Below are 20,652 nucleotides of genomic sequence, written 5' to 3'. Positions count from 1 at the left end.
TCCGTAAAACGTTCGCCATGACGTCGGTAGACACGTTGACGGCCGTCAAATTGATAAAGACAGAATTGAGACTCGTCCGTGAAGAAAACTTGTCTCCACTGCCTCAGTGGAAACCGTTGTGGAGGATGTGCAGCGACCCAGGCCATACGACGCTGACGTCGTGCAGGGGTAAGGTGTGGACCTACGTAGGGGCGACGTGCTCTTACACCAACTTCTCGTAATCAATTCCTTACAGTTATTGAACTTATAGGACGCCCAAGATTACCACGAACTTTAAGTGCACTCTCAACGGCAGTAAGGCGCCGATTACGCACATGAGAGACGACGATATAGCGATCCTGACGTCGTGACGTTACGCGCGGACATCCTGACCTAGGTCGATCGGCCAATCGCCCAGTTTTTTCCTTCCTCCATTTACCAGAGCTGCGCACTGTACCGTGACTAAATTTTTGATACATGACAAGGTGTAATATGACCTAATTACTTAATCCACAAAGTTTCACTTTATTTGGAGAACACGTTTTTAAAATATCGGAATAAATATAACCCTGCATTTCTTTATCCTTTCAGTATATATGTAGATATACAGTCTCTATGACAAAGGATCTCTAAATGTTTGTCTGCGGAAAGATCATCATGGAGAAAATCACATGTACTTGATTCAATGCTAATCTGTATCCTATCAGTGCTTGCTACGCCAAGTTCCTTCTTGCTTCCATCTTCGTTACCCAAGAAGCAACACCCTTTCATCTCTAAACTCTACCTTGAAGATATATTTATGTTTTTCTTCCGATTAATATTTGCTGATCAATTGCTAATGTGAAACAAAGAAAAAGTCCGAACTCAAGTTCTCCAACAAATCTCTTTATACGATGTCCGCGTTCCACATACCACCTGAACAACCCGTTTCTTCACCTTCAGTTTATGTAGCTTGGATGATCCTGTCAGTTTGGGTGATTCTGTACACGTGGTCGCGATTCAACGTCTCATCCAAACAACGGTACTGCTGTTCGTCTGCTCCTTCACCTTCATATCAGTTTTTTCAGCTCTGTAGACCATGTCAGCTTGAGTAACTCTGTACACATGGGTGCGGTTTAACGTCTCATCCGAACGATGATGGTGCGGTTCGTCTGTTCCTGCCCTTTCATATCAGTTTAGGCGCTTAACTATCAGAAAAGTTTCTGCTTTACATGACCGTTACAGCTAAGATTATTAATGATGGAGGACCTCATTCGCACTTGAAAACGGTTGTTTGTTTTTTGATGGAATTATCTAATCTGAATGTGCCCCTAAAAACACGGGGTTGAACGTCCATTTTTTTGGTTCTTGATATCATGTGATCCTTACTAAAATGGCTTAATCAGATTCTTTGCCTGTCATAACATGGGGGTAGACACCAAAATAGTTTTGACACCATTTATGGTTACTGAGAAATTGACGAAAACAAGATTTCCAGTAATGGCGGACTCCCTTTGCATATTGTACGGACTGGCCAAGGATGACAGAGTGGCATCATACAGATTCTTGAACAGCACACTACAGAGGAATAGAAAAGGTGAAAAAACTTTTTTTACGGACCGCATTGTAAGGTCCTCCAAAAATCTTTGGTTTGGCAACCGGACTATAATGTTAGATCCCTAAGAGTTTGATGATAAGCATTATCTAAAGTTCCAACAATCCTTTAATTAGAAATTTCTTTGAAAATCAATGTCAACACAATGCAGTTGAACCCATAAATTTAGAAAACGAGATTTGTAACTCTTGGGTATGAAAAGTTATATATCTACTTCAGGTAGCATATGCCCTTAACTAATCTTGCTAATGTCACACTGTTCTTAGTTATCCTCCTATATGCGGTTAGTTTGCTGTACCTTTGTGATGTTTACCGTGCCACCATTAGCTGTCTTTTGTCACTACTAAAATCATTATATAATAGCACATCTTTTGTATACATGTATTAACTATGAATCAAACATAGCATTCAAGTATTCGAACTTGAATAAAATGTAGATTTTCTATAAAAAAAAAAAACACCAATTCTACTTGTTCTTCATACTGACAAGAACAATTTTAATATATATAATATATATATATATATATATATAATGGTGTCTTTCAGCCACATCCACCCTATTTCCACCATGGACATATCAGAGAATTATCTTCATCTAAATCACTATAACTCAAGCATTAAGTCATGGGGACAATATACTACACAAAGAATACCAATTTCCTTTTGTTTTATTTACTCTTCATCCTACCTCATCATGTTAACAAAACAATTTGCAGATTCTGTATGTTTTCCAGAAAAGAAGCTGAACAATAACCAGATTTCCTTAATCTTACCAACATATTCTCCATTGATGTTTCTTTTTACCAATAAAGACAAAATTACAAAAAATGCCACAAAATACAACAAAAAAATCCAGCTTTTTGTCAGGTTTTGATAGCTAGTGTTACTTTCTGCTTCTTCTTTCGGTTTTTGTGTTTAAGTGTGGCATCCTTGAAGAGCATGACCTCCCCTGATTTGTCCACATGTTGCTGTAAGAACTGAAGTCCACTCATGTTGAATCCAATTCGATCCTGTAACATATATACCAGTAAATGTTATAAAATGCCATCATTACAGTAATCTCATCATGTCAATTTTTGTTTTATTTTGTCATTAAAGGAAACAAAAATACTTAGACAATCATTTGTGTTTTTGTGACGAGGTGAACTTATGATGACCTACTCTGATTTGGTTAACCTTGGTCTGAGTGCTGCTTCGTAGTCTGTCAATGATAGGCATAAGGACAGGACTGGACGTCACCTGGCCATGGTGTACTCTGTCAAAAAAACAACTAAATGTCAGGATGTAACAAACAAAGTATCTTTTGTTAATCCCAAAAAACAGCTCATAAATCGGACTACAAAATTTGTGAATACTGGCAGACTAATCCAAAGGACACAGGATTAGGTAACAAGGAAGAAAGGCTGTATTTCATATAGTCCTAGCAAACCACCAGAAGGAAATTCCAAAAGTACAATTAAATGGGTGACTTAAAGGATGTTGTAAGTCTCTAGCAAACTATTCAAAACTACACTGAACAAAAATGAAGGTTGAATTATTTGATTTAAAGAACATTTGAATCTGAAAGTTACGAAGATTTTATAGGATAACTTCAGGAGGATTTGACCTACCTTAGTAGGAAGAAGAGGACACGACAGGTGAGCTCCACATGCCAGCCTCTCTCTAGAAACATGTCCATAACCTGTATGAGGTCTATCACATAGTTAAAGGGCAGCACCAGAAGACTTTCCTCCAGTTCACTAAAAACCAGAAAAGAAAACATCTTATATTCTCCTCCAGCTCACTAAAACACAGAAAAGTTAATTTTGCATTCTTCTCCAGTTAACTGAACCACAGAGAAAAAGTAAATCTTATTCTCCAGTTCATTATACACAGAAAAAATAAATCCTACATTCTTCTCCAGTTCAATAAAACACACAAAAATTTCAATCCTATATTCTCTTCCATTTCATTAAAATGCAGAAATTATCCATTTTTGCTCTTCTCAAGCTCACTAAAACACACAACAAAGCCATCTTCTTTTCTCATCCTATTCTCTAAAACACACAAATTCCTTTTCAAAGTCATGCTGAGATAGTCGTACCTGTTTGATAGGAGACTTAGGACATAACCATGGTTTCCTTAGGACATAACCATGGTTTCCTAGTTTTCTACTGTTTATATGTTAACAAACTAAGATGATATTTGTTTATTCACTAACCTTGACCTGATCTTTTTGAGCACCTCCAGCATGTATTTGAGTGGAGTATCCACAGAAAAAGCCATCAGCATTGGATGGAGGGGAGGCATAGGTAACTACAACGAATAAAAAAATATTATCAACCCACAGTCTGCAAACAATAACAATGACCTTCAACTTGAAATCCTTAAACATGAACTTATCAGAGGTTTTTCCTAATATAGATCATTTTCTATACATAGTAAATGTGACCTAGGCTTAACCATGGAGTCCGGAAACACAACCTTATAGTTGACCTTTGTATGAATATTCCTTATATTCCCCTTAGAAATCAAGGTGAGCAATGAGAACGATTCCAGTCTTAATTGAATAGAAAATATAAGCACTGTATGTCCAACACTGCCCCCACCCCTATCCCTGAACCTCCCAACACCCCAAGAATTGGCATGGCATAACAAGGTCATGAAGAAAGTGAGAAAAAGGTCAACATAGGGTGAAAAGGTGATAACTGTTACACAGAGATAGTTCGTCGCCTTTGTGTTAACAATTCAAATGGTTGGACCAGTTGAACCTGCAAGAAAAAATGCCAAGTACTGGTTGGGACCGAGGCTGGACTGCGTAATATTTGGCACATGCAGATTAAGCGTCCAGTCATAACTGTTCAAAACTAACTTGCTGAATAAGTTTTTAGAAGGATTCCAGCATAAGGCAAGGTTTGTGCACTCATATATTTCTGCATTATGCTATTACGTATGAATGAAATGGATGGTACCTTGGTTTTATTCAATTATTTTATGCTTGACAAGGCATTATGACACTTTTGAGCTTTATATGTATCAGTTCAAACATCTGGTGTAGCATGGTATTGCGAAACTTTAAGGGTTTCATCCAGGTAACGCTAAAGTGGCCTGTATCTCCTGTTACATATATCTTAATGTCTCTTCAATATAACTGAACAAAAAGTCTTAATTTCTTTATTCAATGCATAGTTGTTTCAAAGTTGTCTCTAACATACATGATAAGCTACATGGCCTTATCAGTCTAAATAGCGGACTCCAATGATTGAATGAGCAACACTATTAGCTACTTCTTTGACGCATGGAATGTATAGTAAATAATCCGTGAATGTCTATCAACTCACCTGTTTTCCAGCTCGTTTACACTCAGCCAGGTGTTGTTGTAATTTTTCAGTTTCTTCTTTATAGAGCTCCAGGGCCTCCATCAAACGCTCAGCCTATGTTATATAAATATACATAAAGTTATAACAGAATTTGTAGACTTTTGACCAGCCTAATTCTCCCCTTTATCAGTGTTAGATCAGAAAAAATATACAATAAATATATATATAACCACTGATCAAACAGGTGTAACACCAGCCTTATTATACCCTGTATAAACCCGAGTGTGAGACCATACTGGCATACAGACAGATAATCTTATCACAATTCAAGATTCCCACATTTTTCTAAGTAGCCTTACTTTTTTTTTGTAGGGGTCTTATGATGACACCTCTTAGACACTTCCTCTTCATCATAGTAGAGGTCAAATGAGAGCAAACTTCCTTGACTCCCACCCTCCCCCAACCCCAAATTTGTTATAGATGTCTAATGAAAACATACATCCTAGACTTTTCCCCTTAAATATGTTGTAAGGGTTTAATGAGAACACTCCACCACCCCCGAGAGTTCCCTCTAATTTTGCTGTAGGGTTATAATGATAAGGGTAACAGTGGGTGACTTACCCCTTTGACAGTTTCCACAGTTTTACGTCCAGCCATTGCCACTTCTGTGTTGGTCTCCCCAGGAACCTGTCATCATGGAAACAAATATAATTATCACATATATATATATATATATCAGTCATAGTGTCAACTTCATACATTAAACTATGGGGTGATGTCTACATTAACAGTTACACTCCAGTGTCAACAAGACACACTACACTGAGGGGTGACATCTACCATTAACAGTTACACTCCTGTGTCAACAAGACAATCTACACTGAGGGGTGACATCTACCATTAACAGTTACACTCCTGTGTGAACTAGACACACTACACTGAGGGGTGACATCTACCATTAACAGTTACACTCCTGTGTCAACAAGACAAATTACACTGAGGGGCGACATTTACCATTAACAGTTACACTCCTGTGTCAACAAGACACACTACACTGAGGGGTGACATTTACTATTAACAGTTACAATCCAGTGTCAACAAGACACACTACACTGAGGGGCGACATCTACCATTAACAGTTACACTCCTGTGTGAACTAAACACATTACATTGAGGGGCGACATTTAGAACAAAAAGTTATGCCTCGTTGTCAATAAGACACATATGTGAGATATCTTATGTTATTCTTACTATAATATAACTCATAACCCTTACCCTAGTCCTTGTGAGGAGTGAAGTTATACTTATCACAGGCTCCCCTGTTTGTCCCATGCTCTCCTCCTTCCCATACCCCTATTCCTTGTGAGGAGTGAAGTTATACTTACCACAGGCTCCCCTGTTTGACCCACGCTCTCCTCATAACCCTTACCCTAGTCCTTGTGAGGAGTTATACTTACCACAGACTCCCCTGTTCGTCCCACACTCTCCTCCTAACACTTACCCTAGTCCTTGTGAGGAGTTATACTTACCACAGGCTCCCCTGTTTGTCCCACGCTCTCCTCATACTCTTTTTCTCGCTCCTTTAAACAGAGAAAGTTTTCACTATAGCAGTGTATTATATAAAATTCTGCTGTAAGGTTTTTCCTCATAACCTTTTTTGTAGAAACTTTTTCATCACAGATCTTTTCAAAGCAACGGAATGACTGAACACTCACTGTTGACAGATTGTGTAAATTAAGCCCACATCGTTGATTTTCAAGCCATTCAACACTAAATGTGTCAGATCAACAAAAATGCCCACACCTTCAACCTAGAAGGTGTAAAACTTTTTCGTATAATTGGCCTTGTTAAGACGAGTTTTCTTAAAGTGTAAATGAGTGGAAATGACTTTATGCTGATGGCTCCTTCAAGAAATGGCGGGAGTATAAAATGAAAACACTTCATCTGAATAAGCCCTGAATCATTTCTGGCGACTATCAAATAAATCCTCACAGATTTCAAGAAAAATTTTGTTTTGTTTTAAACCATTGATGATTGTTCAAGGTCACCAGCGATGCCAAGTTACACACTGGACCTACCATTTCTCTTTCATCCTCCAGTACCAGTGGCTCCCGTGTCTTCTCCCACAGACGAAGGGATTTATCATGGGACCCCGTCACCAGAAAATTACCGCTTGGGCTTGTGGTCATACACCAGATCTCTGCATGATGTCCCTGTTTAAAAAATAAATGTAATAGAGGATAATGGCTAGTATTTACCATGGTTACATAAATATTTATTGTCCCCAGCAACAGGTAAATGTGATAAGTATTGGCCCAAGTAACAGATAAATGTTTAAAGTCCCTAGTAAATGACAATTATTTATTTACCCTAGTAACAGATGGATGTTTATTAACCCTAGTAACAGATAGATGGACATTGTCCTTAGTAACGGATAGATGTTTACTGCCCTAGTAACAGATAGATATTTACTGGTCCTAGTAACAGATAGATGTTTACTGGCCCTAGTAACAGATATATGTCTACTGGCCCTACTAACAGATATATGTTTACTGGCCCTACTAACAGATATATGGATATTGTCCTTAGTAACAGATAGATGTTTATTTCCCATGTAACAGATAAACGTTTTTGTCTCTAGTAACAAATAAATGTTGATTTATTTTAACATCACTTCGTCAACTGACCATAGCTTTACTACTTGGCGTTGTGAATTTTGATAAGTATTACCCACCTGCACTACATCATTAAAATAAAAGTGCTTCAATGTCAATAAAACAGTTGGAATGTGGTTGTAGAAATTCTGTTTGACCTCCCAAAAATAACAGTAGTTTTACAATTCAGACCTGGTACAAACCTTTAAGGTGACAATACTTTCAAAGTTGTCAGCATCCCACTGTTTAATGGTGCCATCTTTACCCCCAGTAAAGAACAGGTGTGTCCGTGGTATAAACTTTATACACATGATGCTGCAACAGTAGATAGCTCAATTATCCTTCTGTTAAAATTTTGAGAGGACAACAAAATATTTTGTTCAAAGATAGACTGTACTGTATAATACTGTGCTCAAAATCTAGCACGGTAATTGTTCACTGGATTCAAGTTCTAACAAAAAAATTGCTCCTTTTGTTCAATATCTGACAAGGTAACACAAAATTCATTGCCTTCAAATTGTGATAAGAGCAAGTCTAAGTTATAAATAAAAGCAGAAAATTGAAGTCTTGTTGTTGATTGTGCGGCCATTTACTTGAGATGTTTAAATGAAGTCACATGTGCTCAAAGGTATGTTAGGTCTCACCTGTCATCATGAGCAAAGATAGATTTGTGACAGTCCCCAAAGTCCAGGCCCCAGATCTTGGTATTTCTGTCAGCTGAGCCAGTCACCAGCAGTGTGGAGTCTGTGGAGATATCCATACAGAGGACAGGCAATTTGTGTCCATACAGGGAGAGGAAAAACTGTAACAGGCAAAAAAAAAATACATTAGGGACAAAAAAAAGGCAAAAAGGAGAAAGCAATAACAGGCAGATTGTGTCCATACAGGGAGAGGAAAAACTGTAACAGGCAAAAATTATACATTAGGGACAGAAAAAAAGCAAAAAGGAGAAAGCAATAACAGGCAGATTGTGTCCATACAGGGAGAGGAAAAACTGTAACAGGCAAAAATTATACATTAGGGACAGAAAAAAAGCAAAAAGGAGAAAGCAATAACAGGCAGATTGTGTCCATACAGGGAGAGGAAAAACTGTAACAGGCAAAAAATACATCAGGGACAGAAAAAAGGCAAAAAGGAGAAATCTTAGCAATAATAGGCAGATTGTGTCAAACACAGACAGAAAAAATGTAAGAAGGAAAAATTCAAAGAAAGAGAGCAGTGGCTCATATAAATATACCCCCAGCCCCTTATCTTTTTCTTCTGGTTTGAATCTATTGCAGAGTCAAGGGCAACCTTTGATCATTAACCCTGGCCAATAAAAACCAATATCTAATAAGGTGTAGACCTTAGTGGGGACAGTAGTGGGGAGCTGTATCACAGAGAGGACAGGCAACTTGTGTCTATACACAAAAAGCTGAATCAAAAAATGTTAAAAATGGTCAAACTTGTTCCTTGACTTTAAAAGTATTGGTCAACAAGGATAATGACCTTGCATGAATCAGTAAAGATGATATTTACTATGCTAACCAACAAGGATACTGACCTTAAGTGTGTCAGTAAAGAAGACTTTAACTGTATTGTCCAGCAAGGATACTGCTATCAATCTGTTGTCAGGGCTGAAAAAGTTTAAAACAAAAAAATATTTATTGTCAATTACAGCTAGGTAACCTTGTCATCTGAAAACAGTTTTTCACTGAAATCCCATTATAACATCATTTATTCAGATAGATCTTTGAAGTATAAACACAGTGAACCGTGTAATTATTATTTGATATCCATGATAAATTTTTTACCAGAACATACCAGTTGTTTACAGTTATTTTAACCCTACCTATATGAGGAGAGACCAACACACTAGGAGTATTGATTCTGATGATGTTACCTGCACTGAACTGCCAGGATATCCTCATCCATACGTAATGTGCGTGAATGTTCCAGAGTCAAACGTTTACTATAACATAAAACACAGTCAAGGTTATTAAAGGGACTGTACAGTAATTACACAGAGCTTAATCAACCAGACATCATTAACCCAGTTGTCCCACCATCCAGCTACAATAATCTGGCTGCCCCATTATCTAGTCACCACTAATCCAGTAATCCTACTCAGCTAACCCTAATCTGGCTGTCCCAATATCCTGTTACCACTAATCCAATAATCCCACTATCAAGCTAACCCTACTATTGTTGTCCCACTATCCTGTCACCACTAATCCAGTAGTCCCACTATCACGCTATCCCTAATCTGGTTGTCTCACTATCCTGTCACCACTAATCCAGTAATCCCACTATCAAGCTAACCCTCCTATTGTTGTCTCACTATCCTGTCACCACTAATCCAGTAATCCCACTATCACGCTAACCCTCCTATTGTTGTCTCACTATCCTGTCACCACTAATCCAGTAATCTCACTATCAAGCTAACCCTCCTATTGTTGTCTCACTATCCTGTCACCACTAATCCAGTAATCTCACTATCAAGCTAACCCTCCTATTGTTGTCTCACTACCCTGTCACCACTAATCCAGTAATCCCACTATCACACTAACCCTACTATTGTTGTCTCACTATCCTGTCACCACTAATCCCACTATCAAGCTAACCCTACTATTGTTGTCCCACTATCCTGTCACCACTAATCCAGTAGTCCCACTATCAAGCTAACTCTAATCTGGTTGACTCACTATCCTGTCACCACTAATCCAGTAATCTCACTATCACACTAACCCTACTCTGGTTGTCCCACTATCCTGTCACCACTAATCCAGTAGTCCCACTATCAAGCTAACTCTAATCTGGTTGACTCACAATCCTATCACCACTAATCCAGTAATCTCACTATCACACTAACCCTAATCTGGTTGTCTCACTATCCTGTCACCACTAAACCAGTAATCTAACTATCAAGCTAACCCTCCTATTGTTGTCCCACTATCCTGTCACCACTAATCCAGTAATCTCACTATCACACTAACCCTAATCTGGTTGTCCCACTACCTGTCACCACTAATCCAGTAATCTCACTATAAAGCTAACCCTCCTATTGTTGTCCCACTATCCTGTCACCACTAATCCAGTAATCTCACTATCAAACTAACCCTAATCTGGTTGTCTCACTATCCTGTCACCACTAATCCAGTAATCTCACTATCAAACTAACCCTAATCTGGCTGTATCACTATCCTGTCACGACTAATCCAGTAATCCCACTATCACACTAACCCTAATTTGGTTGACTCACTATCCTGTCACCACTAATCCAGTAATCCCACTATTACACTAACCCTAATTTGGTTGTCTCACTATCCTGTCACCACTAATCCAGTAATCCCACTATCAAGCTAACCCTCCTATTGTTGTCTCACTATCCTGTCACCACGAATCCAATAATCCCACTATCACACTAACCCTAATTTGGTTGACTCACTATCCTGTCACCACTAATCCAGTAGTCCCACTATCACACTAACCCTAATCTGGCTGTATCACTATCCTGTCACGACTAATCCAGTAGTCCCACTATCACGCTTACCCTAATCTGTTTGTCTCACAATCCTATCACCACTAATCCAGTAATCTCACTATCACACTAACCCTAATCTGGCTGTATCACTATCCTGTCACGACTAATCCAGTAATCTCACTATCACACAAACCCTAATCTGGCTGTATCACTATCCTGTCACGACTAATCCAGTAATCTCACTATCACACTAACCCTAATCTGTTTGTCCCACTATCCTGTCACCACTAATCCAGTAATCTCACTATTACACTAACCCTACTATTGTTGACTTACTATCCTGTCACCACTAATCCAGTAATCTCACTATAAAGCCAACCATACTATTGTTGACTCACTATCCTGTCACCAGTAATCTGGTTGTTCCACAATTTATCACTTTAAGTCTGTTTTTCCCATTTTCCAATAACCTCTTATTTTATTGTCTCACTTTCCAAGAATCTCTTTCCCTTAAGTGGATTTAATAATTCATGATGTGGGTAAGGTTGAAAACCTCAAAATTCAATGCCATAGTGGTATCTGATTTAAAAGACTGTATAATAGAGGGTTGTGAGTAAATCTTACTTTGTTTGAACCTAGAAAGCAAATTTAATGTCAGAACCTACATTATAACCTGAAATAGCATAGTTATTAAACACAAGGTATGTGAATAATTAAGAAATAATTTTAATTTTTTGTTGTTTACTGGTGTGTAAACTGCATTTTTTTTACAGACAGCATTAGCGCGTCATGTTAAAATATCTGTAAAAAATAAATGCAGTTTACACACCAGTAAACAACAAAAAATTAAAATTATTTCTTATATTTACATTTTTTTGGTTTCCTCTTTGAGAATACCGCATTAAAAAATTCTGGTTTCAATTGTTTGGACATTACACGCTTAGGCGAGAATACCTGACATCTGATGGAATAGCCGAACAGCTGACTCCAATTTGGCGGAAACAATTGTCATACACAAGACATAAGCAAATAAAGTTCCACAATATAGCATCATTTATTTGAATTACAAACAAAAAACAACAACTTGTAAGTAATTCTTTCATTTTGTATAATGTTTTTTCGTACACATAAGAAGTTGTCTGTAGGTTATCATTTTCATTCATAGCCGTCCGGTGTTTATTGGCATCAAGCCAAGTGTGCTTGCTGTCAAGTTACTGAAGGCCAATGTATTCATACGCGTAAGGTTTACCGAAGTGTAAACGTCAATTTCGTTGGTAGGTCTATTTAGAGGATACACACCGGAAATGTAAATATTGTATAATGTATGTTTCAGTGTATTGTGTGTGACTGAATATCAGTATGTGGTTTGTCTGAGATTGTGTCATTATGAGATTTTGAATTTTATCCTACTCACCTTGTACTAGAATTATCTGTGTCACTGACTAGCTCAAAATTCCAGAACTTGACTTGCTGATCAGCACTGCCTGACACAATTCCTCGCTGTCAAAATAAGCCCAAAATAAAAAGATCTTCACTGACTCTTTAATTTTTTTTATATTTAATCAACTTTATCATATGTTACATTTTAAGTCAGGTCAACTGTAAATGAATCATGTAGTAACTTGATTATAGCATAAAGACCTCTCCAATTACTCTTGAAAACTAGTGGCATAAATTTCAGATTTCAAATCCAAAATAGCTCTGATGGTCATCTTGAATATTATATAAATCTCTGAATTGACATGCATTTATTGAATCCATACTTGAGAAACAGTGATTATGTTGAGACTTATTTATGTATTAAGTTTTATGTAGATACCTCTTATAGTTTTAGTGTAATGCACTGGACAAAATTAGGTATGAAAAATAAGAAAGGGCAATAACTCCTAAATTATGCAAATGAGCAAATGAGAGTGAGGGTTATGGTGCAATGCAATTCTGATTGCTGAGATCTATCTAATTATAAATTATTATGTCGATACTTCTAATAGTTTTTGTGTTATACTCCAGACAATCAGAAAGACAGACAGACAAAGCAGCAAATATGTGCTCTCCTTTTGGGAAGCATACAGAATAAAAAATGAATTCAATTCAAGAAATTCTAATTTTGGAAACCCACAAAATTCCATCATTTGAACAAAAAACAAAAAAAAATTGGGTAAAATGTACCAAAGTATTCCCTGCCTTTATCTCATTTAAAAGGAACCTCATATGATCTTACTTGACATCAATTTATGCTTTGCAAGATACTGATCTTAACACAACTTCCAAAACTTTAGGAAGTCAAGCCAACAGAAATTAACACATTAATCTTGCTGTTGCTCTTTCATCATAGCGAGATAGTAAGTAATTGGGAAAGCCCAGCATCTGATAATAGTGGGCTATATATGTATATATATAATCTAAAAAAGCTATTAATCATAGTAGGCATATATTAAAATGTGTATATTTGTACTATCACTTACCTTATCGGGGGTCATAGATAAAGACCACACCTCTTTACTGTGAGCGTCTATACTCTCCAGTAGAGATCCACTGGCAATGTCAAATATCAGTAGTTTACCATTCTATAACACAGAATACAGAAACAATATAATTTGATCTACTGACAACCTTGATAAATATTTGGTACATAATGATATGAAATAGTAGAAAATAGACTTTACCTACTCATTACAACTGCCAATACCTGTTTCACCACGTCAGCTATATATAGAATTAATAAGTAAATGAAGTCTTGACGTTGACTTTTAACCTTTCAGAATCAAGGATCCTTTACGGGAAATATGTGACACTCAATCAGCGACGAGTACAGACTGAGCGTTTTTATACAGGGTCCATTACCTTGGTGCCTATGATAATGTGTCTGTCGCCAGGAGCAAAGGTGGAACACAGGGCGTAACTACAGGGCATAGTTCGAATACACTGCAATGTCGATCTGCAATCACAACACAATAATCCATACAAGTTTTCTGTGGAGCTATGTCTTGCCATCCCTGCTTTATAAAATCCACTAAAAATTCATATTTGTTCACCCCAAAATAGATCATAGTAATCTAATTGATTTGATTTATACACCCATGATCTACCTACACACCATATTTTGTTGCTGAAGTGATTCTTTCAGAGAAACTGATCACAATAAACCTTCTAAACAATGGGAATGGAGACCTGCAGAATTAGTAACATGTAAGTTTTGTTTCGGTTCCTTTGTAGCAATGAGGCAACACAACTTAATAATCATAGCTAAAACCCTAAGATTTTTAAGTCCAAAAACTTAACCTGTCTCAAGGGTAAGAAAGTTGTACAATACTTTTTCATACATTAATACACAACACGTATTTAGTACCTGTTCCAGATCTTGGCAGTCTCACCACTGGCAGATAGTATAGCTGTGTTGTCTGAGCTAAAACTCACTGTCCGTACATCTGTGCGATGACCAAGAATGGTCAAATTCTTCACATTCTCTGCAGTACACTTCTTCACTTCAATGTTACACGAACACGTCTGAAGTGAGTTGTTGTTTAAAACCGCCACCATCTGTAATAAAATAGTCAAATCTTATTAATCTCACTAAACCCAATACCTGTATGTCACAGGACCATATATAGAGTGAGTTGTTTAGTACGACCATTATGTGTGATAGAACACTCTAATCTTACTCTATATCTCATTGTAACAGGACCATATATGGAGTGAGTTGTTTAGTACGACCATTATGTGTGATAGAACACTCTAATCTTACTCTATATCTCATTGTAACAGGACCATATATGGAGTGAGTTGTTTAGTATGACCACCATCTTTAAAAAGAACACTCATTACTCATTCCAATATAATCTTTACCAAATGTAATCTAGTATGAATTCAATAACATGAAATGTTACTGACAGCATTAATTCTCTGTTTGAGAATTATATTTGGCATCATAGAATTAAGTTTTATATTTATCCTTTAGAACCATGTGATCTGTATTTACCTGCATGTTTGACCCTGCAAACTACATCCAGTGTACTCCCCATAACCCATGACCCTGTAAACTGCACCACATGCACAGCCCATGTCTTTGATGGGCTGTGCATGTGGTGCAGTTTCAAATCATTTGTTTCACCACAAAGTGTGACCCTTCAGAAATGCATCACCTGCACTCACCTTAAAGCCTAGAACTTTTACAACTCTAGTCTCTTGCGTCTGTGGCCTTTAAGACAAAAGCATCTGTTACCTTGAGCTACACATCACCTGTGCTCTTTCCAGCAAGTGATCTGGATAACCTAATCACCATAAGGCCTTTTGACCCAGGACATTTAACACTACATATCTGTTCTCACCTTGGCCTGTGAACTTTCCTCCAGCACCACGTCAACTGAAGCTACCTTAGAGGTCATCTTGATACAGGTAACCTTCTGTATTTCATCCTCCAGAGTGAGTTCTGCTGTCTTGACCTCTCCCTCCTCCCCATCAGCTCTGTCAAAGAAAGCCACATTACTAGTCATTTAAAGATTATGCTGAAGACAAGTTGCAATGAAGTTGGATATAATCTTGGCTAGGATGAGCAGTTTTTTCAAATATTTTATACACAAATGTAAAAAAAATGAGAACTATTTTCATACAAATATACATGTACATTAACTATATACCAAGGAAAAAATACATTCACAAAAAACCTTTATTTTAAAGAAAACTTATATATATATCATGATGTTACAAAAAACAAACAATAAGTTTAATATTCAACAGACATGATAAAGGGTCTGGAACTTAGAAAATCAATGTTAACTCAAAGCAATGCACTCCAACTGACTTGCATGTAAACCCAGACACAGTACACTATTCTCAAGCCTTCACTTCTTTGACTTCAGTGTGAACCTTGAAGCAATACAGTGCAAAACCTGTAGGAATACAGTTGTTTCAAACTGTACACCGACTTTAATTTCCGCCTTAACTTTAAGTAATACATTGTTTTCGATTCTTCCACTGACCTTGACTACACATGCTACAAAGTAATTTCCCTCACCCAATACTCTACTCACTTTGACTTTTTGTTTAGTTTCTTCTGTCGTTTACTCTGGCGCTTACTCAATTCTTGTTCAGATGGAAGTTTGTACACCTCAACTAAAGCATCATTACCCTATGGAGATAAAACATAACAATACTGACAATCAAGTTATAACGCTGCACAGTTAAAATAATACACCTACAATGTCACTGGGCCAACTGATGGTATGATTACAGGTGAGAACACAGATAAATATAAAGTAGTTCTATGTTCTGTTACACTGTGAAGGGACCAGTCTTATTAAAGACAATAACTTAAGTTTTAATTACTGATTGTTTGTTATATTAAAAATTCATCTCTCACATGACAGAGGAGAACTTGATCTGATTCATCTGTTGTCATGGAAACCACTCTATCACGACCTTGTCTCATGATGGAGCCAACTTTGGAACAGCGGAGGATAGTCTGAAACAAAGGACATCCAGTTAGAACATGTATAAAAAGGGAAGTAACTCTTTCTTTCCACATTTTACAAAGATATTGATGACCATAATAGGTTCTTAGAAATTGTCTGCCCTTCATTTTTACATGCCTGAACATGAAAAGCCATTACATTCATTATTAACATGGACAACTTATACATACCAAATCATCACTGTCTTCTGATTCCTCTTCACCATCAGACGCATCATTGTCTGGTACTTGAAGTCTTCTCCGTTTGTTCTGTGGTTCATCATCATCCTGTTGTCCAGCCTAAATATTTTGTCAACCATTTGAACAATATATTTTATGCTACTGAAAATATTATAGTTTAACTTAAATATATTATTACCACATTTACATACAGCAAAATCTTGATATATTATTCCTACATTTACATACAGTAAAAACCTTGATATATTATTCCCACATTTACATACAGTAAAACCTTGATGTATTATTTCCACATTCACATACATTATTACATTTGTAACTACACTGAAACAATATATTTACCTGTTCTGTGATGTAATTGATATCCCAAACACGTAATTCACTATCTCCTGATCCTGTTACAATCCTGTGGCCATCACGTGTGATGACAAAGTCATGTACCTGTTAACATCATCAATCACATCATAAAACTACAATAACATCTAATTAATCCTTAATGTACACAGGACAAATGTCTCAACATTCTAGACAAACATGACAATATAATACCTATAAAATGTAACTAGTGAGGATTCACCTACCTCTGTCCTGTGTCCAACCAACGTATGAAAGCAATGCTGGGTATCTAGATCCCAAAACTTCACAAATGTGTCTTTTGAACTGTAAACATAAAGATTCAGCATTAAGACAAACCACAAGTCATATTGAGATCACAGCCCCCTTCTACAGAAAGACTTTGTAAACTACCATTTTCAGATGATATCATAGTCCCCTACCCCAGCGGACCTACATAATCCCTCATGCATGGTGATATCACATACTTCCCTTCATTAAGATATCAGTTCCCAGCTCTAAGGTATCACAGTTTCCATCCTAAGGGATACCTCATTCCTTCATCCTAAAGTATACAACTCACTCAAAAAGATATTGTAGTTCCTAATCTTAGGGCATATCAGTCCCATCTTCTGGGACACCAGATTCATGTCCAATGGATATCAAACACATCTATCCTAGGGATATCAGTTCTTAATACTTGGCAATATCACATGCTCACATACTCTTTGGTATTTCCCAGATTCCCACTCTGAAGACATCACAGACTCTCATTCTGGTGATATCACGGACTCCTAATCTTGGATATATATCACAGTATATGAGATAATATCACATACTTGCAGATAATACAAATGTCCTTTTTTAAGGGAGATCTCCATTTCAGTTTGATCTCAAAACCTCTTACAGTGGAATATAAAAGATAATCTACACCCCATGGTGTGTGACATAAGGTATCATTAGTAAGCCCAATAATGGGTACATATCAGATACATTCAGTTCAGATTAAGATCACAAAATATCCTCTCACATTAAACAATCCATTTCTTACCTTGTGACCAGCACATTGTTTTTTGACAGAAACCTGGCCTGGGTGATCATGCCCTTGTGACCCTTGAGTCGATATAGACCACTCTCACTGACTATGTCCCATACAATAACATCTGTGTCCTGTTGGTAGATGACATTTCAAAACATGTATATTTTGGTTCTATTGCAATATATGATGGGGTCTTTAGTGTAAAGTGGGACAGTCTACACAATACATCTATTACTGACAGTAAAACAACCCTGGTAAATACTAGCTGCAATCTACCATTACAGTAGAGAGAACTTCTCTTTAGCTTTATCGGTTGGGCCTAAGTCTAATCAGCCAGCAGTCTACGAGTTAATTCCTATTGGTAACATTGAAATAAATGATGACCTCTGTTACTCTGAAAGCATTTTAATCATGATATGTTTCATAAAGAGTCAATCAATAACATCAATGATCAAGTTTTTACTTATGGTAAATTTGGTAAAAGTATGCTAGTAAACTTTTGATTGAGACTTAAAAGTACATTTTTGTTAAGACATTTATTGTATGTGGATTGGTTATTCTATCTTTATCTTTCAGGAGGAAATTATTCCTCAGTCTTTTCCAGTTCTATCATAGGTGATTTCATTCCATAGTTCCCTCAGTGTCCTCATAGAAAATCAAATCCATAACCCCTGGCTTACCTGTCTACTGCTACACCTATCAAGCTCAAGAGAAAATTACCTCTAACATGCACAAAAAAAATTGAAATGTGAAGTTTTCTTATTTTCATTTTTTTCCTATGGCAACAAAATAAAAGTCTGAAGTGTCTCCAAGATAAAAGGAAACACCAGAGTACTGGCTGGCTTGTACCTAGGAAAGTGTACATAAGTACAAAATTCTATCTTAACAGTTAATTTTAACGCTGTCGTATGTGGGAAGCAGATCTACACACACATATTTTTAAATGTTTAAAAAGACAAAATTTAAATACAGCAATAAAACAGTTACTGATTGTTAGTACATCTTCACACTAACCTTTGCTCCTGATACCAGATGAAGCCCTTTAACATCATATTGTAAGGCTGTCACTGTAGACTTGTGTCCACTGAAGTTAATGGTTGCTTCTCCTGATGAGATGTCAAATATACGAACCATGCCATCATTGTACCCAACTGCCATGTGGCGTCGGTCTGGAGAGCGGGCTATCTTTGTCACTTCATGCTTGTCTCCCTTTAGTGTCATGTACTGCAGTAACAAACATTGTGAAGATTAGTGTCTTTAAAATTGACTGTCATACTGAGATCATGTAAAGAAATAAAATACAAAGTTGGATTAATAAGACATGTTTTACATAAGTTGTTTTATGACTGCCTACCTTTTCCCCGGTGCGCACATCCCAAATGATGACATCTTCACACACTCCTACAGCACAGTGGCGCCCCCTCATTCCCTTTAGCTCCATGAACACCACATTGGATTTCTGACTAGCGACCAGACCAAATACTGCATCTTGTACATAGCGCAGGTACTGTTTTGTCAGACCCATCTTAGCTATTCCTCAAATCTGAAAGCATTATAAAAAGTTGATTTAGGATGATTCTTATAGCCCAGATTTAAAGGACAACCGTAAGACCATCAATGAAAGTAGACACTTCAATTGTGCTAAAGAAAATTTTAATGCCATTGGCACTGAAAGGTCAATACTGAAATACTCAATACTGTGCAGATGGAATGGAATCCTGATATTTGATCACTAGGAGTTATAGAATCAAATCAAAGCAAGGCAAGAACAAAAATGAGATATATATATTTTGAAGTTTGATTTTTGTTGGGGGTTCAATATAGAGCATAAGTAACTTTACAGGACACAAAACTATTCTGTTGATACCTTTTGATAGGTCAGTTTTAAGTAACGAAATGAATTTTCAATCATGTCTGCAATGAGGATCAAAATAGTGAATAATCTCTGAAAACAAGACTGGATGTCATACTTCTTTCACTGCTTTCTTTATCACATATTTCAATTCATCAACATTTTGAACATTTCAGGCAAAATTGGGACAATTTGCCTTCATATATCAATATGTGTCATCAAAGACTTTATAGGGACTTACCAGAAAGCTGGGCAAAAAATTAAGGAAGTTTTGCCTTATTTGATAAACAAAGAGCCCTGGTCCAATTGTCAAACTGATGCACAAAATTGGATAAAGATTTCCAACTAGATGAGACTGGTAAAGCAAGCTAATGCACTCTAAACTTAGTTATCAATTAAAAAAACAAAATATCAGTCTTCTGTGATGCAATGTAACTCTCAGATAATGAATATATTGCCCACTACCAACTGATCAATATGACACACAGTTGTGTACATACTGTTTTTAATCTTAACTTTTTCTTATAAATACTGTACTCCTTATTTAATGGTTTAAATCCGATATAATTACACCGGTTTCCTATCATTATGTAGTTGAAATCAGAATTTTACAACAACACGACTGACACTAAATACTGTTGTAAGTGAACTGCTGTTATAACATAGTTTAGCCAAGCAGACTATCGAAACAAGAAACGTTGGTGTTTGCCCAGTTTTCTACAGACTCTGTCAAAATCAGTTTAAATCCTCAAAAATATTTACCTGTTTCTCCATACACGTGCTATAATT

The 20,652-nt window shown here is 36.8% G+C and overlaps 1 protein-coding gene across 1 annotated transcript; it reads right to left on the bottom strand.

Annotated features, from left to right (window-relative positions):
• Nucleotides 1–2,223: 2,223 nt before the first annotated feature.
• Nucleotides 2,224–19,536, bottom strand: LOC132555879 (WD repeat-containing protein 3-like). The gene is made up of 25 exons (XM_060220246.1): nt 19,366–19,536; nt 19,026–19,235; nt 18,024–18,142; nt 17,221–17,299; nt 16,982–17,080; nt 16,631–16,738; nt 16,349–16,450; nt 16,020–16,117; nt 15,318–15,453; nt 14,339–14,529; nt 13,834–13,927; nt 13,455–13,556; nt 12,404–12,489; nt 9,409–9,477; nt 9,070–9,142; nt 8,171–8,328; nt 7,730–7,841; nt 6,951–7,085; nt 6,402–6,452; nt 5,494–5,559; nt 4,894–4,986; nt 3,774–3,868; nt 3,184–3,312; nt 2,735–2,828; nt 2,224–2,583 (listed from the first exon to the last, which is right to left on the bottom strand). The coding sequence occupies exons 1-25, from the start codon at nt 19,534–19,536 to the stop codon at nt 2,437–2,439; spliced, it is 2,817 nt and encodes a 938-aa protein (XP_060076229.1). The 3' UTR covers nt 2,224–2,436.
• Between the last annotated feature and the right edge of the window lie 1,116 nt (nt 19,537–20,652).

This window comes from Ylistrum balloti, unplaced genomic scaffold (assembly GCF_031769215.1).
Source record: "Ylistrum balloti isolate Yb309-2 unplaced genomic scaffold, AGI_CSIRO_Ybal_v1 Utg370522, whole genome shotgun sequence".
Lineage (NCBI taxonomy): Eukaryota > Metazoa > Mollusca > Bivalvia > Pectinida > Pectinidae > Ylistrum > Ylistrum balloti.
Note: the sequence above shows the minus strand (reverse complement) of the source record. Positions and strands in the feature narration are given on the sequence as shown.

Bases quoted from the DNA above. Each gene is read 5' to 3' on its own strand.
- LOC132555879 (XM_060220246.1), bottom strand. From the start codon at position 19,536: ATGGGTCTGACAAAACAGTACCTGCGCTATGTACAAGATGCAGTATTT. The intron at 7,086-7,729 runs GTTTGTACCAGG...TTTTTTAAACAG, and splicing joins AAAGTATTGTCACCTTAAAG to GGACATCATGCAGAGATCTG. The intron at 6,453-6,950 runs GTAGGTCCAGTG...CTCTGTTTAAAG, and splicing joins TGGAGGATGAAAGAGAAATG to GAGCGAGAAAAAGAGTATGA.